The sequence below is a fragment of the Prinia subflava genome, chromosome 3 (genome assembly GCF_021018805.1).
Source record: "Prinia subflava isolate CZ2003 ecotype Zambia chromosome 3, Cam_Psub_1.2, whole genome shotgun sequence".
NCBI lineage: Eukaryota > Metazoa > Chordata > Aves > Passeriformes > Cisticolidae > Prinia > Prinia subflava.
This window is the reverse complement of record NC_086249.1, coordinates 9526881-9553938: the sequence shown is the minus strand read 5'-3', so window position 1 is coordinate 9553938 and position 27058 is coordinate 9526881. Positions and strand designations below refer to the sequence as shown.

General features: G+C 40.2%; 1 protein-coding gene across 7 annotated transcripts in view; it reads right to left on the bottom strand.

The window, feature by feature from the left end:
• Positions 1-2196: 2196 nt before the first annotated feature.
• Positions 2197-27058, bottom strand: part of NRIP1 (nuclear receptor interacting protein 1) — a 105116-nt gene continuing 80254 nt past the window's right edge. For 4 of the 7 annotated variants that reach the window (XM_063393896.1, XM_063393897.1, XM_063393894.1 and 1 more), the window contains 2 exons: positions 24614-24662; positions 2197-10973 (listed from right to left, as the gene is read on the bottom strand). In XM_063393896.1, the coding sequence (XP_063249966.1) occupies positions 7130-10618 (3489 nt within the window). In that variant the 5' untranslated portion in view covers positions 10619-10973; positions 24614-24662 and the 3' untranslated portion in view covers positions 2197-7129. The remainder of the gene's footprint in view (positions 10974-24613; positions 24663-27058) is intronic. The other 3 variants (XM_063393900.1, XM_063393899.1, XM_063393901.1) reach the window with 1 other exon arrangement.

The window sequence follows — 27058 nt, the reverse complement described above, 5'->3', positions numbered from 1 at the left end:
TATGCTCCTTCATTAGCAACACTGACAGCTACCAGCAGAGAGGATTTTAATGCCCCAAGTTTGTGCCACACTCCCTTTGAGTCACTCTGACAATCAAAAGGAAATAAAAAATATTATCAGCAATTATTGCCTTCATATCCCAGCCTCTGCTCTAGGCTCATATCAAGTCCCTACAGACATTCCCATGGGTGTACTCCACAGCCCTAATGTGCCACACTGTGCCATACAGCAAAACACTGTCACTGTACTCCTCAGTTTCAAATCCACTTCTTCTTGGCAAGTTTACAGTCAGGGAATAATAATTTGCGTTACTCTCCTTATTTAAAGACATGTTTGTACCCCAGCTGTAGATTTCTCCACTCTTCTAAAGGCTTCCACAATGGACATCCCTGCAAATGATCTATCAGAGTCCACAGCTGTCCTCGACACCCACAGTGCTACAGCTCATTTCACTCAGGAGCAGAGAAGACTGGGGTGCCAAGTCCCACAAACACAATTGCTATCCCCCAACATTTGGAAATCTCTGAAGCAGAAATGAAAACTCCTTCATCCAGCAGCTGTTTTGTGAAGAAAAAGAAAAAAAATTAACACCACATGCAATTTTCATTCTGTGAGGATGTGAGGAACAAGCTGGGGGACCAGGAAGATTCCATGGGACCACAGGTTGTCTGTGAAGAGTCCACTGGCAGTGTGAAGCACTTCTGAGTGAGTCCATTCTGAATCACCAAGCAAATGCTGCTAACATTCACTCAGAGGGGAATGCTCCTGGGATATCACACCCTTTCCACATCCTCATCACACCACACGCTCAGCTCCGCGACACTGCAAGTTCTACCTGGTGTTACAGCACAACTGAATAAATACAGTGGATTTACAGGAGCCTGAAGCCCCCAAGCAATGACAGAGAAGCAAGAGACATTCAGGTGCTCCATGGAACTGTCCTAGGGCACCACCACTGAAGAAACAGGGGTAGGTAGGTGTTGGCTTTGCCTGGGGTGCAGACTCAAAACCGAAACACAGCCCTGATGAGACCACGTATTTCAAGAAATTCTTTCCAAGCTGCACTGCCATTAAAAGATAAGATTGGCTCCTTAGGGATATTGCTTTTTCAGGTGGCTCCATTTTGGCTCAGCCACTGACCCCTCAGATAAAGTCTGCTTTCAGAGAGAAGAGCCTGTGCAGAAGCTGGGTCAGGGTCCTTTCCCTCTGAAGCACAGCTGAGCACCACTGGTGGCATTACATCCATTCTGCAAGGTGATGGATCCCAAGTGAGACAGCATCCCCACCCTGTTCCATTTGGGATACCAAACAATTAAAATGCTCAGTTATACTGTTCAGGAAGCCCTAGCTGAGATCTCTGGACTGGGAATTACTGTTTTAAAATTACATAAAATTTAATTTATGTATTATATTTTCTGCTTTCCAGAATGCTTCCAACAAACCTCAGGCACAATATTAATTGCTGAGACCAGGAAGTGTAGGATGATTCATGAAAATAGCTGTTATTGTTACCCAAGACAGTCATGACCTATCCTATGTGCCTGCTTGCAACTGTACAGCTCCAGACACTGTCTGGACACCCTGCAACAAAAAAATTCTGGAGAAAGAGCACTTGCACTAATGCTGCAATCCATCATTTGCACTAATGTCATAAGCTGACTTAAAAACTCCAATATATGATGGAAGTGCACTGCTAAACCTGTGTGTGGGCTTCAGGGGCAAACTCTGTTCACTTATTCTACAAGTTTGCTTAAGAACATAAATAGAACAAATTGAGAAGACTTCTTTGTGATACGAACCAAAGCAGATTTTAGTGGGAAAACAGATCTTTCTGCCCTGCACAAGGGACCTGAACAGTGTTATCACATTCAAAATTATTTTCACATGAGAATTTCCATTTAGAGGTTTCCAGTTTATGGTCACTGATTTCAAGTTAATAAGCAGAAGGGTATTTAAATAAAACATCATCCAGAGCTTTGTGAAGTAATGCTGCTAATCTGATTTAGATTGTTTCATTTCCAGCTCCACAACTCTCAGCTTCCAGCCAGTAGCCTTGCTGAAGGCTGTGTGTGCCTAAGTTCCTTGAGGTACTTTTGTTGTCAGAAATTTGCATCAACAGCCCTGATGCAAAGAGCCCCCTAAACACTCCAATAACACAAAGTACACATGAAATAAAGCAGATTTAAAAACCATCAAGACAATGCATTTTTCTCATTTATTCAAATCTTCTGCAGGAAGTAAACACTGAAAGATTTAAAAAAACTTCACACTGCAGTATGTACAGTTTTGTGACATCACATGAGGAAATTAATTTCTAATAAAAAAATGAGACCAGTTAAATTACTGAAGACACATCACAATAAAACTGGTTGTGGTAAAATCCCGAATTATTATGTATGGCAATGAAAACCAGTACTCCTTTGTTTTACAGGGATGGAATAGTCCTGGTACAATATTTCAATTATGCAAAATGGAGTCCTGAAATTACATGACTTATTATAGTTGCATGAGCACTTCATGTTTTAAAAGTAGGTTTGCATTTTTTTTCCAGACCCTTTTGAATTGAAGCACATTCTTTCACAAAGCTAAAATACCACAGCAGAAGTCATGTCCAGAAGTGGAATACTGTTGTGTTTTGAACTGACCTGACTTGTTAAGACATTTTTATTTTTTTTTTTGCCAACGCACAGATGCACAGGGTCCCCCATGCACTTTTCATGCAGCAGGTAATCACAACTTTAAATAAAAGAATTTTTCTATACATTCTTCCAGACTTGCAACTGTATACATACATGCAAAAGTTTTTAAACCTATGTGATCATATTTACACTTATACATGGAATATACATAACAAAAAAGATTAAAAGGTTTTTTCCTTTGCTTTAGAACAATACAAAATATGTATTTTTCATTAAGGAAACCACTATTTACATCACCTTTTAAAAACCAATTTCAACATATTATAGGCGTAACAAGTCAACATATTTACATTATATATAAATATATATATATATAATATATACTTACCAGTTTACTCCTCTGTAAGATGTGGCAGAGAACAAACTGGTAATATCATGTCACTGATGTCAATGAGAGCTGTAATACTTTCACCAACACTTAACAGGGAAAATTTAAACCACTCATCTCTTTCTGTTAAAAACATTTGTAAATTAAAAATTTAAAAACATCACTAAGAGTAAATGGCTACGAAAAGTAAAAGTTATGGCTGAATTCCCTTTTTCTCACACTGAGCTGCCCAGCTATGTGGTAGCAGCAGAGAAGCCCTCCAGCTCTCCACCTTTGATTCTGCAGTCAGGCCTTACCCACCATCATTTCCTCAAGCTCTGGCAGAGGAGACATTAGAAACCTGGACATCTGAGTGCCAGACTCTGGAAAGAAAAGGCATATCTGCTTGGCAATCCCAAGCCAACCCCCAAATCCAGTGGGTTTGGGCGCTCCACCAGGCACTGGGCACTCCACAACCCAACTGCTGCAGCCCCAGCCCTTCCCAGCTAGGTGGGGTCAAAGTTAATTCAGGTTAAAGTTCCAAGGGGCTGCAATTGCAACTCTAAGCGTGGTATAGAGACAATTCATTGCCAAACCCACTTCCTCCCTGCTCTGAGAGCTGGAGGCAGCTTTCCCCCAGCAGTCTCAGCTGGCTCTAACTGGGATGTGCTCTCCCCTCCCTCCCTGCTCCTCTGAGGGCGAGACCACACACCAGCACCCACTGATCCTGCACCACTCTGCCCGTACAGCTGCTGCTGCTGAGATCTGCCAAGACCCCATTTTGCTTCCAGTCTTTAGTCTAAAGCCCTGAAGGAGACAGGAGTTGCTGAGAGTACTGGGTGTGACTCGAGAGCTGACCTTGGTTTGCAATCCATCTACAGGGACTGGTGGAAATCAGGGATCTTAGAGCTGCTTGGGAAAACGTGGCCAGCCCTACCAGCCTCTCCTGGGGCAACAAATCCAGCTCCCACATCCCTCTTTTCTGAAGGAAAAGTCCCCACAGAAAAAACAGCAACTCCTTTTTACTCACCCATGCTACAAGACAAAAAATAATGAAAGAGCCTTTGGTCCTAAGGTGTCAACGCTGTAAATGTGGATGGGGTAGGTTCAAAGACCTCTCTTCCCTAGGGAGGGGTAACACCAGTGATACTGGAGAATTCCAGATAGGAGGAGACAGCTGCTCTGTTAGCAGCTGACTGAGTATTCCCTTGGCAAGTCCTGCCCTCTCTCCAGGGCCTCAGCCTTGTTACCTGCTGTTTGAGATTGCAATGCCTACGAGAGAAGATTCTTCCATGAACATCATTCTCAAACTTAAATTCTTGTATGTTAGAGTTTACTGACGTCTGTGAGAATGGCCATACCCTTTCATTGACATGAACTAAAAAGAAAGCTCAATCCTTAACTGGTCAAACTGTTAGCATTTTAACTTAACTGTTTTGTATAACTTTCAAAACTAAATGTTCAAAGGTATATATTATAACAAAAGACTACCCTAGAATAAATACAAAGATCAGCATGTTGCTCGATTCCAGTATTTTTTGTTAGGGTCAGAATCTCTTCCCCGCTCTTATCTCAATTTTGAAGAAGTTTTTTCAACCAGGTAATTCCACATCCTCTCACACTGCATTTTTCTGTGGAGCTCTTCAAGCAAATTATAGCCCTGTATTTAGTCTGGGGACCACCTATTATTCTATATTGTATATATTTCCTACCTATATACACATTGTTTCAAGAAAAATAATCAATTAAGACTTTAAAAGACATTTAATGGATGGAACAAATACCATCTTTTTAATATTTCTGCTGGGTTGACTCATATAAAAAGAATTCAGTTCCACTGTCAATCCAAAATATACTTTATCTCAGTAATGATTATTCTATGAGACATCTGAATTGTCATTGGGCCACTTATAAATGCAATATTAAAGACAAACAAAATTTTATTTTTATATTATACTTCAGACAATGACATTTAAAATGATATTAGATTTGTGTGAAGGTTTTAAAATATAAATCTTCTTTGTACAGCCCATTAATATATTACGCTTCACTGAAATAACATAAAAATATATCTTTAAATTGCTCTGTTTTTTCTCATACAAACCAGGGGGAATGTTTTATACCAGATACTGTCAAATATTTGTGTTCCCTAAAAGAAGGTATCCCCCTTAGGGAGGCAAAACAGAATAGTGGTGCATTTTCCAGCTGTCAGACAGGAGAAGTCCCTTTCCGTAGGAACTGCACTGGAAAGAGAACTGATCTTGGGCTGGGGACAGGGAGAAGAGGGGGACAACAGCTTGCTCTGTTCTCAGCAACCAGGAGTCTGGGAAAAGGATCTCTGAAACCAAACCAGACAGAGAAGAACAAAATGTCCCATCATGCAGACATGAGATGGACAGAAACAGCAGTTTTGTCATGTCATCGGCTCACAACGGAGAAAACAGACTAAATTAAACCAGACTGGAGCTTTCATTAACTGTGCAGGCCAACTGCTTACCTGCTTGCTGATGGCAAAGAGGCTTATCAGTGAAATCAAGAAGCCACAGAGAATTGTTCTTTAGGGGAGTAAAAAGTTCAGCAGAACTTCTGCTTGCCAATAATTCATATAATTTAGATGAACTGGATTTTGCTCTCTTCCTCCCCCCAGAGAAATAAGGGCTGCAAATGGAGTTAACACTGACAGTGCTAAAAGGAAAGCAGAGCCACGAGACTCTTCCCCAGCCAGCAATTCTTTTAAGGTGTCTCAGCTCTGACTACAATTTTCAGTTCCTCCCATCTCAGGCTGATATTGCCAGATGTTACAAATCACAGCACAGGTGGGGATTGAGGAAAAGGGCAGGGAAGGATTTCTCAGATACATCCCACTATCCATTACAGAACATGACAAAAGCACAGTTTTATCCTCAGTGCTACCTGGAAAATTATTCTAAAGCCAGATTTTCTGCAGTGAAAGGGTAGTGCATTAAACCATGGATCAGCTGTTCAGGGAGTAATAAATATTGGCAGATCATAGATTCTTTTCCCTGGTTGTAGGAAGAGGCCAACACATTTTTCATTAAAACTGTATTCCATCTTTGAGTGAAAGTCTGGTGTGCTGCTGTAGTGCAGTTGGTATTCTTCCACAGGGAAGCAGGATGGTGCTGAACAGATAATTCTGCTCATCCCTTTCACAAGCTTTCCAGCATTTTCCTCACTGAATATATGTACTAAGCCTTCTCAATCACACTACTCCAAGAGGCATTTTGGCTTTCCCCTTTTAGGCAGGGAAGTGACAGGAATGTGCTGACAAAAGGACTCATGCAGTACTTGCATGGACTATGAAAATCTGCCTTTTTTATAAAAACCTAGAAAAAACCCCTTAATTCTAACTAGTAACTCATAGTTATGGCTAAGAATTCTGAGGAAGGCATTTGTTGAGAGCAGGGCAAGGAAGAAAAATAGATTTTACACCACTATTCTGGCAGGACCACAAATAAGATTTAAAAATAACAATACAAATTTTTGGAAGCACTAAAAAATACATTTCAGTGCACTTCAATTATTAACACTGACGCAGGTTTTCCAATATGATGAGCTAATACCTTGGATGGACTGCTCCACTTCTTAAAAGTTATTCTTAAAATTCCACAAAACATATTAAAACATTCAAAAAAAAAAAAAGAAAGTACACCGTCTCTATGCTCAGGCTTAAAAAAAATAAGGATTATTTTACAGGGAAGGAGGAAACGCAGCATTACCACCACCTAGGCTGTATGCTTACACTTTAGGTTATACCAAAAGCTTGCAGATCCAAATAAGACTCTGATCAAAGAGTACTCATAACTTAATCTGATACATACAGAAACGTCTTGTACAAATTACAACCCTTCTAGTTTCCTTGTGACAGTCTACTGTAAAGCAAATTTTATCTACATGTATTTTAAATAACATCACCAGAAAAATAAAAAGTTTGTCAAATGAAAACATGTTTCAATTAGACCATGCTTTTTTTTTTTTTTTAAATCATGCTCAATTTATACAGTAGTCAAGTTCATACTCTATTTTCCTTTTTTCTTTTCTTTTTTCTTTTTTTTAAACAAAGATTCAAAACCGCTGATTGTAAACTCACTGAGGAGGCCGCAGTTTATTCTGGCTCTTTTTTGATTGTTCGCACTTTTTCCAGAAGTCCATGCACTTCTCCATTCACACCACCGTGCTGATGAGAGGCGTTACTCCCCATATGGCTGTTGTAAGGGCTTCTTAAGTTACTAAAAGGAGTTTTAAGCTCAGTGTCAGATGTCAGCTCCTCTTTGATTGTAACACGGGTGGAACTCTCGGTAAAGGAAGGCTCGTTCCAGGTTTCTTTGTTGTGTGCTTCTTGGCTGCTGGCAGAGCTGCCGCCCTTCTGTAACATGTAGTACAATATTGGGTTGGTTTTGGTCAGTCTCGGAGAGTCTTTCTCATAATCGTTCTTGTCCATGCCCGTGATCACCCATCTGATGGGCCCCTTCTCACCGGGCGTGGAACACATGCTGAACTGGTCCGACTCCAGTCTGGACACTGTACTTCCCAAATTTTCAGGGAAGGGGGAGCTGGCTGGACTTTTTACTGCTACAGGATACTGAAATGTTCTGTGATCTACACAATTGTTCTGTTGCACGGGGCTTCCCACCAATGATCTTACTGAGGAAATGGTGAATTCAGGTTTATTGACTGTTGCACTGGTTTTGTTTCCTTTTTTCTTGCCCTCTGTTAGTATGTTATTCCTATGTTGTGACAGATCTCTCTCACAGTTTTCTGAGAGAAGCAGCTGTTTCAACACATTAAAGCCTTTACTATCTCTAGACCAACTCCTATTTTCAGTTTCACTATTTGAACCATGACTTACAGCATATTTAAATTCAGCATCACTTCTGCTGAATTTCAGTTCTTGCTGGTTAAGCAAAGGCCCGTACAGTGCCTCGGTAGGAGAAGCGTGATTGTTTCCAGCATCAGACACATTACTTTTCATCTTTTTTAATGGGCTTTCCAAAGGCTCAGCATGAAGCTTCCTCTTCTTCGGTACTGTGCAAAGACTCTTAGATTCAAGGTGTGGCAACTCGCTGTTTCGGTGACTCCTGTCCAGCTCATCCGCAGGGTAATTGTCTTGATTCTGCCTCAGCAACCTACTTAGCAGGCCATTTTTGGAAAAAGAGAAATCTTGAGGTGAAAGAGGTTCAGATTTCACCTCCTCGGATGCTGGAGAAGCAGCTGTGTTTCTCTGCAGTGAATGAACAAATCCTTGGAATTTGTTACCCTTGCATTCTCTTACTTGTTGTGCATTTGAATTATAGGGAACATTTGATTCGTCAGATGGTTCAGTTTTTATTTTCACCGTCAATATTTGCTCATTCAAAGCTTTGTCTGTCTGTTCTTGAGAACTTTCATCTCTTAAAAGCATCCTCTCTTTCTTTTCAGTTTTACCTTTATTGGGAGTTCCCAGAAGCAGCTGAAGGACAGTGCGCCTTTCAAGGAGATTTTCTATTTCCGAGCCTGGAAGTCCTTGTTCAGCGGGTGTGGGCTGACAACTGAATATTTTGTTATTTTCTTCATGCATACTCAATTTATTCGTAAGCAGAGGGCTGTTCAACCTATCAATCAAGCCCACAGGTTTATCCATGCTCCCTGCCAGCAGCTGTTTGCTAGCTCTTTGTTCCTCACTCGACATGGAACTCTGCATGCCGCACTGAGCCAGGTTCTGCAGCAGCTTGCTGGCGCTGAATGCCGAGGAGTTCTGGGGACTGTCGGTCCTGCTCAGCTTGGCTCCTTGAATTTCTTTGCTTTTGGACAGGTCTATCAAGTGTTTAGATGCGGAATTCATCAGTCTGTCTGGCTGGATGCTGCAGGCGTAGGGTGGCGAGCTCCGCTTGACAGCCAGCGACTGGTGAGAGAGATTTATAGGAGAGTCTGCTTTTGTAGAAGCCAGCAAGGGCGGAGTGCTTAACGGAGTCATTCTGTTGGCACTGGGACTGTCAGTAACAGGAGTCCTTTTCCCAGTCTGTACAGTGAATTTTGCCACATCAGCTGTACTGTGTGGTCCCTGAGGATCATTACTCTTGTCTACCTGTTCTTCACTCTTATGCCCGAGTAACAGCTGAAGCAGTGTTACTTTCTGGTGGGGATTCAGCTTAGAAGCTTTCGGAGTGTCTTTCTCTTCCTTGATCTCGGGACAGGAAACTTTTGGATCCCAGTTTCGAAGCAAGGTCTGAGTCAGGTTATCCAGCGATGCAGGCGGACCTGCATCTGGTTTATCTGTTCTGTGTTTAAAGGACAGGTCTATAGGAAGACAGTTAGAATGGGAGCTTTCATCATCACTGCTGTCTTCTGTAAAACTGGGATTGTTGTCTGAATACTCATCAACGGTTGTTGGTGTGCTGCTGTCTTCAAAAATGCTGGCTCTCTCACTCTGCTCACGCCCTATCACGTGCTTGGTGGTATTCTGGCTTTTCAGCAGATGTAAGAGCAAACTGTTGCTGGGAGAGGTTTTCAGGTTACTCCTTTCCACAGTACTTTTGTATCCCCCAGTTTTGGGAGGCGAGTGCATGATTCCCACTGAACTCTGAAATGGTGCCATATTGCCTTTGCCAGCGACTGTTTTGGGGGATGATCCTGCCTGACCATTGAGATGGCTTGTCATTCCTTTGGCCAAACCGAACTGGCCTGCGTCCTTCTGAGCACTTTCCTGTAGTCTGGCCATTGCTGCAAGCCTCTCGCTTGCAATCTGGTTGGCATTTTGTGCTTTTAGAGCGTGTTCCCTGGAGTACTGCTGCAAGTGGGCTTCACTGGAGAGGAGCAAGGCCAGCTGGCTGCACGCCACGCTGGGCTTGGGCGAAGCAGCAGGACTGGATCGTTTCTCTACCATGCTTGCAACAGCTTGTAATCTTGCAGCACACGATAGGGGCTCGTTCATCACCTTGGGGCTGCTCTGCACCGCATGAGGAGATTCTATAAACCTCTCCTTGGGCAGGTTCTTAGTGATGTCAGGCAGGCTGCTGTCCAGCTTCTGATCTTTCGCTTTGCTCTTCTTCAGCAGAGTCTTCAGGTGGCTGGATGCAACACCATAGCACCGTAAATCTTTCTCCACTTGTAAAGAATCATGGCTAAGAGAATACCCCTGCTCCTTAAGACTCTGTCTAATCTGCTGTGACAGAGCAACACTCTGCAGCCTAGAGCTGAATGACTGAAGCAAAGAGGCAAGTAATGTGCTATCCTGTTTGCCTTTAGGCACATTTTCAACCATGCCAGCCAACAAAGCTTCCTTTTTTCCATCTAAATCCACAATGGAATCAGACAACCGCCTTCTCTTTGCTGCATTCCAGTCTTCTGAAGACTGCAATAGTCTTGCTTTTTTGAGGTGCAGCATGCCAGATCCCCGATATGTACTTGTGTTAAGAACTGGACCATTACTCTGACAGCTGGGAAATATATTTCCTGAAATCTTAAAGTTTTGATCCTCCCCACTATGCCCAGTGGACTTTTTGTCAACTGCAGTACCTGAGCCTCCTGCTGCTTGATGCATTAGTAATCCCTCTAGGTAAGTTAGAACAACAGAATCCTGGTGCATCTCAGAGCCAAGCTCTTCTCCATGAGTCATGTTCAATAAAAGTTTCCAAAAAGGCTCTGTTTTTGTTCACTTCAAAGACTAGTTTTGCTCAATCAAGATGCAGAGTTAATAACAGGTAGATGTCTACAGTGTGTTCTTAGAGACTCTCAGAAACAACAGAAAGTGTATTATCCTAGGCAGGCTTCTCCCAGTGTACACTGTTTGATAAGCCAGGTTTCCAATCATATCAATCAGCTGATATCGAGGATATTTATGGATGTCTAAGAGGATCGCTCAAAACATGGTTTCACAGAAAAAATGTTCCATGAAGTATTTGCTGCCTTCTTTCTTCAGGAGGCCAGCTCGCTTTTCTTCCTTTTCCATTTCCACCAAGCACATAAAGTTCCTAAGTCAGAAATACAAAACAAAAAGAAAATAATTTAGGATTAAGATATAATTGCATAAGACATTTTTTCCTTTTAAAAAAAATCCAAACCCAACCCCCCATGCACTGTCTTAGGCAGAAATTCAGGATACATAAACAACACACACATTCCAAAAGAAACTAAAAACCACATAAAGGACAAAATACATGGTACCCAGTTTAAAGAACTTAATGAAAACACTTCTGAGATGAAGTTTTATACAAAAATTAAGCTTACTCATCATAAGCACAGCTACTACAAGCCTTCACTGAATTTCACTATTCTGCAGCTAAAAATAAGGAATAGTAAACCTGAAAGGAAAATCTCAAATCACTCTAAACACAGTTTTAAAAAATCTATTGAATTTTACTTTACTGTTTGTTGTACAAACTTTTCTTCTGTAAATGTAAATACAAAGGACACACGGCCTATCACTCTTAAACTGAACTAATAGGAACAGGTGGGTCTAAAGTCAATGTTTAGTTTCATGTTGCATATGTTTTCAAATATCAGAATAGACAGCATCATAGATAAGTCCATTTTTGTTTGGCAGGTGGATGATCTTGCTGAAAGTAGAAACAAAGTTGTTAGTGCTGCCCAGGACTATGCACCAGTGCAAAATTCAATATGGTAACATAAGAGGAGTGAAATCTGTTGTTTTTACAACACCCAAACACCACAAGTTATTAGAACAATCATGTGATAAGAGTGGGGAAAAGGTTGCTTATGCTCCTGACGCAACATAAACTCTGGCATCAAAATCCTCCCTTCCCTGGAGGATTTTCACCTTTACATTCTTTCTATAATGAAACAAACGATGGCAAAACCAAACCAGTCCTTCCCTGAAGTCTTGTTATTCTTCAAGAGTGTGTAGTATCTCTACTAAATACTTCCTTGGATGGAACAGTGTGGAATAAAAAGTGGTTTTAAAACGCACAGCAATGGTGCTTGTGCTGGATGCATCCCTTCAGTTTCACTTACAGGGCTGGTCAATGGTAGCACAAACATTTCAGTCACCACAGCTCAATAATGAGATCCTTACACCACACATGCATCCTCCTTCACTCACTCAGTACTAACAGGCATAAATATTCAACATAAGCAAAGGTAAGTGTCCTTCTGCATACTCAACTCTGCAATTTGCTTTCATGGGCTAGAACTCCATTGAAAACTTCTATTTATTTGAAGTTTAAAAGGGATGTACACAGATGAAAATCCTTGCCTCCTTAAAGTGAATGAATATTTTATGATTGATTTCCCAGAGGCAAGTTTTTAATTCAAAACCTACAGGCAACTAGAAGTCAGAAAATAATCAGATATTAAAAATGTAAAGAATACGAACTACTAAAATAGCTGTAATGTTAACCACCCTTAATCTCTCAGGGCAAATATTCCCTTATTTGATTTTAAGTCATCTAGAAAATCTCTAAAAAGGAAGCTACCTTTCAAAAAAAAAACCACAAAAACGCCCAAAACAAACCCAAACAAAAAAATCTAACCAGCAATGCGTTGTAGTGTAAATGTGTATATCCATGCATTTAAATATCAAATGCAAAGCTGTTAGCTATTACTGAGGTCTCAGTACTTCTCTCAGAAATACATGTCCACATTAACCAGCATTTACATAATTACCTGTAGAACACACAGTGTTCCTTCAAACGTGAAACAACTTAAATGTGGATTCAGCCAACTGAAAATTACTGATCATCTTACTGTTCCTTCAAAAGCCTCTGTTCCTCTGGGTGGGCTTTTGCAGAGTTCCAACCCAAAAACAGAATAAAAATCACAAATAACAAATCCCTAAAAAAAACCCCAAAAAAACCACAAAACAAGGTTTCCAATGAAAACATCAAATATCCAGCAACAGTGATGGCAATACAATTAGACTAATTTCCTCCCACATTTGGGAACACACTTTATCTAGAGAATATATTTCTCTAGCTTCCAGAAGTAAACTGTTTATCTGCAACCAAATTTTCACGTTTCAAACGGTAATGAAGCTGACCGTGTGCTGTTATTAAAATGGAGAAAGTAGCACTAATATGCTCTGTATTGCATTTAAGACAATAAAATTGAAATTCTGTCAGGATCTCTGACTATCTGGTAAAAGTAAGGCCTGCAGGTCACCTTTCAGGTAGAGTCTCAAACAAATGCACCATTAAGCCAATATTCAGTACATCCTTATTCATTACACCCTTAAGTATATCAAAAAAGACAATGCATTTATGCAAATCTCTCAGGTACTCCGAAAGCCTCTTGCAGGAGATGACACTTGTAGCCAGTACAGTTTATATACAACAACTATTCTAAGAAGTGTTTTACCACCTTTTTATTTTATTTTAATTACCCAGTGCTAGGGAAATAGTGATAAATTTAATGAAATCGTGTTGCTGCAAAGAAGCTTCTTTAAAGAGAATGAAATCTGGAAAGCACTTAAGACATTAGAACACAACACCAGCAATCCTTTTAAAAAGCCTCTTTTGATCTAGAGCTGTAACAGGTTTCACACAGTGTTAAAATCTCACATGATGATGTCCATACGAGGTGTAGCAACGCAAAATCCAAACCAGCTTTGGAAATGAATGTTCAGCAGGACACTAAGGCAACCATTCAGCTACCTTCTAAATACAGACAGACTGTACAAAAGAACTTCCCAGGACCCACTGAAATGTTAGTATTTTTCTTGAAATTAAATATTTAGGAAGTTACCAGAGCAGTGGTAAGGAAAAAAAAAGAAGAAAGTTAAAATAAAAGGCAGAAGAAAGAGAAAGGAGAAGTTATACAGCAACAGATTTCTTATTTCCCAGTAAGGGCTGAAGCAATTCTAAAATCTACAAATCTCTAGACCTAAATATCATATTTAATTCCTATGACAAAACAAATCGATAAGTTAGTGTGCTTTCCTGACCACAACTACTCTAAATACACTCTGTTTTGCAGAACCCCCAGGAGCACCCCCTGATTACAGCTCATTAAGCCATGTTTACCTAGACAAAACTAAAGCAGCAGCAGAACCCACAGCACAAATGCTGCAACCTGGTGAGACACTCCCCAAGTGAAGCATACCATGAGAAATCAGCTCTACAGCCTTTTAAACTGTGCCTAAGGAGAAACTGTAGACAGTAGAGGGAAAATAAGGGAATGTTCACTGAACTCCATACGTTCAGAGTATTAATTCCACTTTTGCAGTTGTTAAAGTTTTTCTTTGTTTGCAAACCACAAATATATTTATCCACCACAAAGATTTTAAAGGAATAATAACAACAAACTTTAAGATCCTTTGCCTAGCCTAAAATATTACTGCTGCAAAAGACAACGAAATCTGAGAATACAGCTTCTAATATGTTAAAGCACAACAGAACCAATTGGTTTTGGCTCCTGAATATTTGTTTTTGATTTTTAAGTAATTCTTTGAATGAATAAAAACCTCAACTGCAAAACCTAAGTGGAGACTCCAAACAAACAGCAGACCTTTAGTTCACCCAAGAGATGTGCAGTTCCTGCTATTTAAGAAATTACAGACGATTCACAATTTAACTAGCAAAATCACATTTGTAAGACACTTTTCCAATAGCCCAGACTAGCATTTCCAGTTAAATCCTTTTGCTAAATGGAACAGCAAGCCACAGTAAATTAACAACACTAGACTAGCATTATTTGAGTACGAGGGTTATGTAAACTATTGGATAATTCAAAAAACTTGGTATTATCAAGGTGTCTTCTTCTGCAGTCTCAATTCAAGATCATTGGAAAAAAAACTTAGAGAAATCATTAAGGTATTCATTTAGGAAACTGGCAATGGCTAGCAGATTGCCCACATGAACATTTATGAGAAGACACATTACCCAAACTCATGCACATTGTTAGAATGATTAATAGAGGTTGAGACTAGTATATGTTCACACAGATAAAACATTTTTATTAACTACATTTCAGAGTTCTCTCATGACGATTAAACTCCTGTAGCAATTTTATGTTCCATTTTTGAGATGAATCAAAACATGCATTTGTAAAGCTAAAATAAAACTGGTCTAAGAAATAAAAATCTTCAGTTATTTAATAAATTTGGTGTTCTAATGCTTAGCTATTACTGGAAGAGCCAGAAAAAGTCTCTTAGTGGCTTCACTGACTTCCCATTCTCATATTCCCAAGTGTAAAGGCTCCAGCCCACCACATCAGCCAATGGCTCAGACTGTCATTTTAATTATTACAGATTTGAGGAATGCAGTACAGTGATTACAGTGGCAGCTTGGGATCCAGGGGTCCAATTACTCACTGTGCTGCAGACAGGCTGTCTGACTTCTGGTTTTACTTCTCTGTACCCTGTTTTCCCAGATGAAGTAATAATAGATGGAAGCTTCAGAAAGATAATTGTGGATAAATATATTAAAGGCTGTGTGTTATTCAGCAGCTCCAGTACCAGCACTGAGTACCTAAACCACAGGATTTTAAGTGATTCCCCATCCTTATGGCTGCCTGCAGTGAGATGTTGAAGACCACAATGAAATTAGGATCTCAAAAAAAATTCCTAGATGCACTGGGAATTGCAGTAGAATCTTGCAGTGAACTAAGAATGAGTGGGGGAAATGAGACTTGCTGTCTCAGAATTATTTTGTTATTAAGCTCAACTCACACACCTTTGATTTCAGCAGGAAGGATGTTTTCAGAGTGCTGTAAAAGCACTTCAGTGTTTAGCTGGCTCTTTTTGCAAAGGTTTTGAGCAGGGAAACAGCCCTGATCAACAACCTCGGCACCAAATGCACAGAGCTGCACAAAGGAGCAGGTACTTCAATGGTACTCAAGCACGTGCTTTAAGAGAATCAAGTATTTAAGTGCTTTGCTTTCTGAAATCCACACTTTATTTGTGTCAGAAATCTGCTCAGATGAATGGAGCAGCTGAGACCTCTTCACAGTTTTGATTCACGCATCCAAGACATTTTGAAGGTTCCCTTTGCAAATGTAATTTAGAAGAAGAAGAAGAAAAAAAATTATCAGATAGGGGAGCAAAACTCAGCAATAAGTGGGTGAATTCTCCCACAGCTGCACTCAAAAGAACTTGGGAATCTAGAAGTCTTTCTTTACAACTAATTCATTTAAATAAAACAAATCAGGCTCCTCTCCTACAACTGCAGGGTATCAGTTCGAGAAAGCAAAAATAAGCTTCTTCCCAGGAGCTTGGCACATCACTCACTCCTCCTGGGCCTGCTGACTGACTCCAAAAGACATTTTAAACATGGGAAGGACAGCCTATCTCTCTCAGACAGCTCAGTCAGGAGAGGGCACATGAGGAATCGTGTTGCAGCAGGAATTCTGAAGAGGCTCCCGAGACTCTGACCCCATCCTGGCATTCCCCATCCTAAGCTGGGGCTGTTCCCTCGAGGCTGGCACGGAGCACACGGCAGCATCGCTCCCTCTGTCAAACATCCCCTTGGATAGTGCAGGATTAGCAACAGCCACGGCTTCTCGGCCAAATTCTGCACGAGCATAGCTGTGGAAAAGCCTTTTTTGCATTTTGCTGCCAAACCCAGCCCACCTGACACTAAGTTTTAGACAACACAAAGAGGTGTTTTCTCCACTGTGGGGATGGGGCAGCAGTGGGAAGGGGTTGTAGAAGGGAGCAGACCCAAACCAACCTAATCGAAACCTTCTGATTAATTTAGCAGTTTCAGTAACAAGATTTTGAAAAATATTAGAGCAAACAAATTCCATAACAGATGATGAAACAGCTCAAAATGATGCAAAATCTACTGTTTTATGAAGGCACACAAATGCTGAGTAACTGACAAGTCTTTAAGTCACACGAAACCCACAGAAACACAGAACCAAGGGCATAGCAGGCACAAGACATGGCTTTTCCTCTGAGAATAAGACCCGGCAGACCACTGGACTGGTTAGCAAACCAACAACTGAGTGGGGAAGAAAAAACCCAACTGTTCTCGTGGTAGAGACTATTTAGATTTACTTCAGCTTTTAGGAGAGCACTAAAATGTAAATGCTGATTACACTGTTGTTAATAGCGGCGCCAGAGGCACACAAGGAGGGGAGGCTGTTCCTACACATTCCATTTGGGGTGTGGAAAGGGGGATTCAGTCACCTCATCTCAAGTGTCCCTCCACTCCTCAGATTTCACATGGGATCCTCCAGTCCGGGAATCTGTGACTCACTGAGGCCATGGGATACCACCCCACGACAACAACGAGGAGCTTTGGGATGGTACGTAACATTTATCAAGGGGGAACACGACATTTCCAGCGTGTGCTGAAATGAGGTGTAGAAATGTCAGGGAGATTTCCATACCCACGCAGAAGGCTGCTCGGGGAGGCGGCGCGGCGAGGCTGCGCACCCTGCCAGGGGAGGCACGCCAGTCAAACTCTGTGGCAAAGCACTGCCACGTCAAAAACCCAAATTCTGAGCACTGCTGGCTACACTGAGACTCATCGATGCTGGCGCTCCACCCATCCCAGCCACATCCTCCAGACCATGGTGTGCAGCTTGCAGAAGGCCACAGGCAGACATTCCTCCCTAAGTTACATGTGACTTGTGTTTTTGTCTCTCACTTCATAAAGCTACCAGTAAAGAGTGGGAAAGAAATCGAAAATAAAAAAATAATTTAAAAAAAAAAAGTCCTAACAAAAAGCCAAACCAACATGAGAAAAACCCCTCATCCAATATGACCCTAAACCCAATGAAACCTCCAAACAGATGAAGTGCACAGGATGGAGGAAATGGGGAGCAGACAATTGCCATGAAAGCTGAGTTTGTGAAAGCCTTAGTAGCAGCTCTCCAAGGTTTACAAGTACACTTAAGCACCATACACAGCTTAATCCAAATCTGGCCTCCACGTCAAAACCTCCTGCTGGAAAGTTCTCCAAAGTTCAGAGATGAAACACGTGTGTGGCCATTTTTCATGCTGTGACACTCTTCAAACAATAGTTCAGCCTACCTTAAATAAGTATTTCTTATTCTAACAAGGACAGGAACAGAGCATCACAGAAATAATCACTCCTAGATGCTGAATACCCCATGCCATTCGTATAACTTTCGATTACAAACCTGGTGTTTCAGAGACATTTCAGTCAATTCCTTACCCAGACTCACACACATATTTGTTCTTACAAATGCTACTGGAGGAATATTTATGTTGTTCTCTAATAGTATTGTAAAGGACATTTTTGAGTTCACTTGGTGATTATGGTCTGCTACACTCTAGCATGAACTTAGAAACACACTCTCTGCCAAGTCTTTGCTAATCATAAGGAATGAAGAAGAATAGACATTCAACTCACAAACACCACCTGAAATGGAAGCAAGCATTTGACACCTAAACCTGTCCCATCAGTCACTGTTCAATGGTCTTCTGCTGCTGAAGACAAAAAGGGTAGAAACGAAAAGATAATGCAGAAAAATTACACCCCCACTGCACATCCATTAAGGACAAGGATCCATAAATAGCATGTATCACTGAATCTCAACTAACACGGGAAAGAGTGATACAAACTCAGAAATACAGTCACCAGAAAGACTTTTGGTTAATTTTCTTCTTATTCAATAAAGCAAGAGCAAAACCATAAAAAAATCTATTCAAAGACTTGTTGTCAGAACAGAGCAGGACAATATACAACAGAATGGACAGAAGATGCACCTTTCCAATGTTTGGTAAACCATCTGCCTATAAATAAGCAACTAAAAGGAAACTCATCCAGATTTTCATTCCCTCTGACACCTACAAAACCAAATCACTGATTATGCATTTAACTCTACATCAACTCCCCAAGAATGAATGTGATTAATATACAGTGAAGAAATCAATGTCCTCTCCCGGGCAATCATGCTTTTGAGTTATGATCAATGCATGCAGATAATTCATTTCCACACAACTCTGACCTTCTGCTTGTTGGAGGGATCTCAAGATACAGGCATTTACTGCTAGCAGTGCACTAAAACTGTGTATTTCTTGGAATAACTGTGTTAGATGGTTTGGCATATGTTAAGTCACTTTATGTTATTTTAACCAAGAATTGGTTTCAGATGTCAAAGTGCAACAAAGGACTAAAAAGTAAAGCACAGTATTTTATTGCCAGTAATAGCTGTGTTTCACTTGGGACCAAGCATCTCATGGTTATGAACGAAAGCCACTTTGTAGACTTCTCAACAGAATAGATTTCAGCTAACTGAACACAAATACACAGGAATTCCAGGCAAGGTGAAATACAGGATCACAGTCACATAGCATTCAACTGTACGTAAAATCCCCATAAATCCATATTAGAGACCCAGATGCTTTGTGGCTTGGGTGTGGTTTTTTGGGGTTTTTTTTAAGTTAGTAGAGGGGACACTACAGCTTCTGTTGTAATAGATTTCAGCTCATTGTGTGATGTTTACAAAGGCTGTTGTGGACATACAAAAGGTTCATATACTTGCATTTAAGTGGGAAAGGGAAAATTTGCAATAGCAATATAGTCTCTACTAGCTCAATTCAAATAAAAAATTATGGGTTTTTTTCTCCAAAACAACAATAAAGCCAAGCAGAATTCAAGATAAAACCTACGAGCTAGTTTAGTGAAACCTTGGGAGAAGAGACTCACAACATCCTGTAAAGACAAAAGGACAGAGAGTCCTTATCACAATGCTAGAGTTAATCTAAAAACATTCACAACATAAATCCCTAAGGAAAATATTGAAAGGACTTGAAGTCATACAGATGTATACAGAGATGATCATCTGACCCTCACATACAAAGAACAGGATTGCACCTCACCCCTAGCCATGAGTCAAATCAGAGCAACTAAAATACAAACTTAACTCAAAACCAGTGAAAATAGTATTTACTGTCACAAAGGCATAGCAAAAACAACACACAGGTGGTAAAGGGAAGTGCTTAAGTATCCCTCACTGTAAAGACATATAATCTGAAATAATTTCTCAAAATTTATGTTGATAATGGTGCCATGTATTTTAAGAAGATAATATGCCATCACAAATTTGTGGAAAGAAAACATTTTCCATCTGTTTTTAATGAGATCTTCATGGAGAAAACTTCAATAGCAAAAAAAAATAAAGCTAATTATTATTATTGCTTGTTCCATTACTGTCAAGAGAGTTAAAACAGGTGCTTATGCCAACTTAAAAAGTATAAAACAAAGTGAGCTAAAGATGTCTTTGGAAGAACAGAACAGTTCCTAAACAGCACTAAAAGAACAACAACAAAGTCAATGTCCTCAAACCCACTGAAATTTGAAAAGATGACTGAATATTTAACTGACCCGAATATCTTAATTTTTGTATTTTACTAAGGTATCTTGTGAAGCTGGAGTCTAAATGCTATTAAACTGAACTTATTTTGTCCATCCCTAAAATAGATTTGACATACAAACACAAACACAAGGTCAAGGTCACAGATCAGCAAGAAAGATTACAAAGAGGACTGATGTAAGAGCTGGCATTTGATCAAAGCTCCTGGGTGTATCTTTTTTTTAGTACACTTACCAGAAATACCACTACACTTCATTTTCTTCACATTGGTACATGATATGTTTTAAGTATTGCCTATATTTAAGAGCTGCTCTGCCCTTACTTTGATAAGAGCTGTTAGGCAGCAGAGCAAATCAACTAAGGAAAAGCTCTTATGCTAAATGAAAAGAAAGTGAAAGACTTTTTGTCATCCTTTTCACTTTCTTCAGCCATTGCTAGTATACATTAAATTAGGAATCTTAAAGGAAAATCCACTCAAACACATAGCAAAACTAGTGCTAAAGAGTCAGGACCACAGGTTTTAACTTGAATCAGTCCAAGACACTTATCTTAATATAACAATTATATATTTGGATGTGCACTTCCAAGCACAACACTTGCTTATTTATCTTAATTATCTGTGTGCACAGCATATATTTCTCAATTAATTTAAAAAAAAACCACCACCACCTCAAGGTCTGTGCAGAACACAATCAAACTAACCTCTTCTGTAATCAGGACAGCATTTACCTCCTAGAAAGCTTCTCTAATGCTGAAGGCTGAGTAAGCGAGCAGATTAAACACAGTAGCAACAGTTGAAAGACTCATTAAAACCCAGCTGCTGAAAATAGTCAGCAATGCGAGTCATTTACTGATCTATCCATCCATCCACGCACCCATACATTCTCAAAGCTTTGAGCACATGCAGGGGATCATTCAGCTGACAGGTCACGTCTGCCACGTGCACCCCTCTGATACCCAAACAGGACAAGAGGTGTCTTGGGTGACACAAGAGCATTCAGAGCTGCACTGCTGCCAGAGTTTAGATGCTCATAGGAACAGGTAGGAATTTAAAGGATGGGGTGGCTTGTACTCTTAATTCTTAACCCCCACTTTCGACACCAGCACCGCTCTGATGTTAGTCTAGACATGACTTGGAGCAATTTATATTTAAACAGAGACATACGTCTATAAATAGGACTGCATGTGTTAGTATTAAAGCTTTTACTGGAACCCATTTGGGGTGACCTGCACAGCTACCTCGTATGTGAGCATCTTGGACATTTCCATCACATATGCTCCTGCACCATGTTTCAGCTATTTAACATTTGTTTACTGATTTTCCTCCTTTTTTGTAGAGGTAGTATATTTGCAGCTCTCTACTTGTATGACAGGGTTGTCTCACCTACTAATGAAAAGGCCTCAAATGAAAAAAAGATGGGAAAAAAGGGGTTTAAGAACTTGTCTCCTTTTAGAAAATATCCTTCACAAGAATTAGGTTGTCACCCTTTTAAGTTATAGTGTTGCCTGAGCTACTAGGGCCAGATACAAATCACTTCTGAAGCCTGGGATGCCAGCTTCTCAGCACTGTGGTATAGGTGCTTTTAACTCTCACAGTGATTCATCAGATCTTAAAACAGTCACTGGTTTAAGATCAAATTGATTTAAGTTGTACACCTCAGGGCAATACAATTCTGCTCTTCCTCAGTCCCCCTTTTGTAAGCCCTTTCACCAAAATGGGAGAAAAGGGGAGGTTGGTTAATTTTTATTCTTTTCCAAGTGGAATTTCTATTCTTCCTACTTTGTGAAAAGCTGATAAAGCTTTTTTCTCACTGCATTGAAGAGTTAGGAAGGGAAAAATGAAAAAAAAAAGCTAATCAGGCAATGATTACAACAAACTAGCAGAAGTTCCTTTCACATCCACAAATCAGCAGCTTACTCTGAGAACCAGCATGTGAAAATGTGTATATAGGACACTTCATAACTAAAAATGTTCTAGGAAACACATCAGCTTATTAGCTGTACAGCTGCCCAACATGTGAAACCCTCAAGCAAATGTAATTTGAGTCACATAGCTTCTTTAAGTTTACAAGCGCATGAAAACTTAAATGTGTGAAAAAGCTTTTGCTTTAACTGAGCTGTATTACAGTAAGTAACTGTTCATTCAGTGTCATGGCAAGTCTTCTCTCAAGCTTATACTATAAAAACTCTCTTTAATCTTCACAGCCAAGCCTTTGATAAAACAAATCAGCAGCAGTTGTGGGTTTGGGTTTCTTCCTGTTAAATACAAGCTCACACTCTTTACACATATAACCTGCAGAAGCAGGAGGTTGCTGCTTGTTTTGAGCTTTGGATCAAATCCCCCTTCGAGCAGCAAACCCCCACTGTCAGCAGCCAGTGGGGGGTTTGGCTGTGACACCATGTAGAAAATATCTGAAATCCAGCTCTTATCCATTCTTCCTTGGAGAGCTGGAACAGGCATCTTTCCACACAGTGATCCAAATGTAAAGCACTTCAAAGGTGCTGTCTTTCAAAAGGGGGTAATGACAAACAGGAGCAAACGACCAGCCAATACAGCAATGACAATAAATAGGACAGCTAGCACAAAGTACTTCTGGTCAATTTAGTAGTCAACAAGAGTCCACAACAATGGATTATGTTGAAGGAGTGGATGGCTATCAATGCCCAATTCTGTAAAGGTACAATTTTTACGTATTTTTTAGAAAATATATTGTCCACGGTTATATTGACGTATGTGACATGTTAAAACAAGTTTCTTAAAATCTTAAAATACTGTCTTGTTGAACAGTGTAGTAGTAAGTTCTTGAACTCTGTACTTCCTTTCTACTTACTTATTTTCCCTGACGTAAGTATACCTATGAATTTTAATGAGACAATAAAATAGTGGCAAGGTTATGCACACATGCAGATCTGTGCATGAGAGAGGCATCTAAATGATACAACACATATTAAAGTTACAGACACACGCACAGGACAGAGGGTTATCTACCATCCTAAAACCCAGTAACACATCATCAGGTTAAGCACCATGACTATTAAAAGGAAACTAGTTTATATTTAAAGTTTCAATTTCCCTCTATCATTCAGGATGCAGCATAGGATTTCCAAGACATGCAACATGAGTTATTCCAGTGTTCCCATTCCTCAAGTTGTTAACACACAGCAATCATTGCAGGTGATTTGGTTTTCCACATACTGGAAGTCTGGATCGATTCCTTATCGAATAAAATTGGTAACAATGAAAGGCAGTGGGAGGTAGGTGGTGAATTTCTCTCTGCAAATCTTGTCTCAGCTTTGGGGGAAATACCTCAGAATTACAGTTTTAATCTATTCACTTAATGACTACTGCAAGAATGTGGTCAGAGTGGGGGAAATTGTCATAATAAGTCAAGAAACTAGCAAATAAACAGGTGAAACTGCACCATAGCAGCTCAAGCCATGTATGATGTAGCATAAAGCCATTATCTGATAGTTCCTATCTATAACCACAACTCTATGGATTCAGGTGATCAGGCTATGTATTCCAATATTCCAATGTACCCTGCCATAACAGATTTGGACATGGCTGACAACCCATGTTCTTTGTGTTATATAGAGCCATCTCTCCTTGATGTAACTGGAAGAGTCATTTCCCAGCTCAATGTAACATCAATAAGTAACTCCAGTGTTTTCTAAATCAATATATAGCAAGGCTTTGTCAATAACCTGAAGGTAAGTTTCACTGCCTGCATTATTACCAAACCACATTTTTTCGGTCTCTTCTCTCTTTCTGTCTGCACATAATCTTGCTAAAGGATGGCATTGCTCAAATTCTGTTGCTCAATTTCATCAGTGAGTGAGACCAAAAGAACTCAAATGAACACATCAATGTGATTTCATTCAGCAGCAGTGAAGACTTGTGAGTACCTGAAGAATCTCAAAAAATCACAAACTCCCAAACACCAAATAAATGCTGAAGCAAATCATATTGGAATGGGAGGTACAAGCCCAAGCGGGAAGAAATATTAGAGGGGAAAAAACCCCATAAAAACCCCACAATTCAAAACATCTTCTCAAAGGGACTTCATGCTCTTAAAAGCATACAATTTAAAATCCACTTGTGGAGAAAAAGCCAGAAGTTCTGATGGGCAGATGAGCACGTCTTCAGCCTCTCAGGAAATGGAGATCTTACTTAGGCACCCTAGTTAGCAATCTCAGGAGAACGAGATCAGGATTACACAGGGATGTGAAATGAACCATCTTCTGACTGGGAATTCCTAAGAGGGGTAAGGACCAAAGCCAGTGTGAATGAGAAAATTATCACTCCATGTCCGGGATGAGAAGAAATACAGGTTCATAAACTTTTAAAGTTCAGGGCAGAAACTCATACCTTTCAAATGTCAATGCAGGATCTTTGTGAATCTGGTTTTCACTCCTCCCTGTCAAAAATAAATACATTATAATCAGGATGCAGAAACTTATGGTGGAAAATAATTGTATTTCTACAGTAACAGGAAAGTAATTCTGTTAATTCAGTATCAGCTCACAAAAGGGAGCCTTGTCTTACTTCTTAACAAGGTATCAACAAAGTAATATAAAGTTTTCCCCCAAAGCTAGTTACTTGTGGTTGATTTGTGAGAATATCAGAGCTTGACAGATGAAACTGAGCTGAGCAAGCTGGTAAAGGTAACCCGCCAGAAGAGAGTGGATAGCTCTCCTTGCCTAGTTAATACTACCTGCTTTGTGAAAAAAAGCTGTCATCAGGAGATTATCTTTATTCTAACGCTCACACTATCCCTTTACCCACCATGACTAAAAAAAGCCAAGAATGCAAGCACACCCATGGCACTGCATTCTGCATCTCTAAAATCTTACTCATTTTCTCCTGCTATTATCATCATTACTCTCATTCAATCTTCCCTCAGCTCCCCACTTCCACAACCCACACTTGTGTAACATTAACAACATCCGAGGACCATTCCACACTACACAAAACACAGCTGTTATTGAAATCTTTCCCCTGAAGACACTGTTCATATAACCCTTTACTTCAACTTTTCAATTGTTTTTCCCTTGCTCTAGATTAAGTTTAGAATTCCTCATCTGAGTTCTATGGACATTAATAACTTTCGTTTCTATCCACATAACCTAATCACTTATTGTGTCCTTTTTCCTTACCCCTTAGTTTCCACAAACACTCATTTTTACTGTAATACTCAGCCACCTCTCTCACAGGAAATTCCATTACGCTTCTGCACTGCTCCCCAGGCGGAGATCATCCACACTCTGGAGGCTCTTTATTCCTCTCCTCCAGCAGTAAATTACCAGAGCAAAAATTAATCCAAATCCACCAAAATACCTCCTGCAAGACCACAAGCCAAAACACGAATGATATGTGCTGCTTGCCTTTCCTCCCAGACTTGTTTGTTCCCTTTTCCTCATAGTCTATATGAAGTTTAAAATAAATACATCTGCACCTGTGAGATGCTGACAAGGTCAGCTGGACAGCAATTAAATGAAGCCCTAGAGCAACACTGGCCTCCAACCTAAGTGTGTTTTCTCTTCCTCTTACAGAAGAAAAAATGCATTTATTGGTTTTGCAGTACAATATGTGCTGCTGTAATAACAGTTTTCACCCAATGCCTTTCTTTTACTACATAAGATTGGAAGGGAAGGAAAGAATGATATACCCTAAAAGATCAACAGAACACAAAGACTAATGATGGGAAGAAAAGGGTACAAAAGGCCTAAAATATAATGTAGAAGGGCTAAAATATAGCATCAAAGGGCTCCCCTTCTCTTGAGCTGCTACTTTTACAAGTCTGGTGAAAGCTCTTTCACTTCTCCAGCTGATGCAATGACAATATCCCTACCCTGATGCTATCTGCTTTCACTTCAGAGGGCACAGAGGCAAGAAAGACCGGAGAGCGAAAAAATACTGCTCCTGGGAAAGAAAGGAGATACCTCTTTTCAGAGAGACCGTAACTATTTACTTACTTTTAATCATGACAACAAACTATGACACGGATGAGGAAACTTTTGAGGAGCAGGGTGAGGGCTGAGGGAGCACCTGTCCCAGGGCAGACTGAGCATGAACCCACACCTCCTCCAGTGGAACAAAGGAAGCTTTGTGTGTCCCACCTGCCTTAATGAAATAACCTTCCGAGCCAAACAGCAGATTTTACAGAGCAAGTTTCCATTTTTTTGAACATAATTTGTCCACCCTAAACCAGAGTGGTTTGATTTACTGCGTCTATGTCTGAATTCTGTTTTACTGCAACTAAAACGCAACCCTTGCTTCCAAAGTCACCTCGGTATCTCTCCACTAAATCATGTAAACCAGAGCTTGCACTGGTTTCAGAAAGCACTTTGGAAGGTGAATAGTTTGGCTGACCAAGAATAACCTACCAGGATGCAAATTCCACTTGCCTTCTTTATATGCTGCCAGGTTTATGAGAGCAAGTCTGTCTGTGCTTGACATTTGGCATAATTACTATTGTAAAACGTTTTATATTCCTGTAAATTCAGATTACAACCCCAAAGTGCTTACAAACTGATAAGAGATGCAGCGATAACGAAGCAGAAAGGAAAGATGTAAGGAAAAAGTACGTATAAAGAGGAAGTAAGCGTCAATGCCAGGAAAGATTGTGAGACTGTTCAAGCTGCCTGACCAGCACGGAGTCCTGAACTGTAAAAAATGACATGCAGAAACAGGATAATGTAGGATACTGCACACTGTAAAACATTATAATCAATTTGCTTCACTAAAATATAAAGCCAGAGGTGAAATTCTAGGTAGCATGGTCCCGAAAACACAACGTATTTCTCTACCATG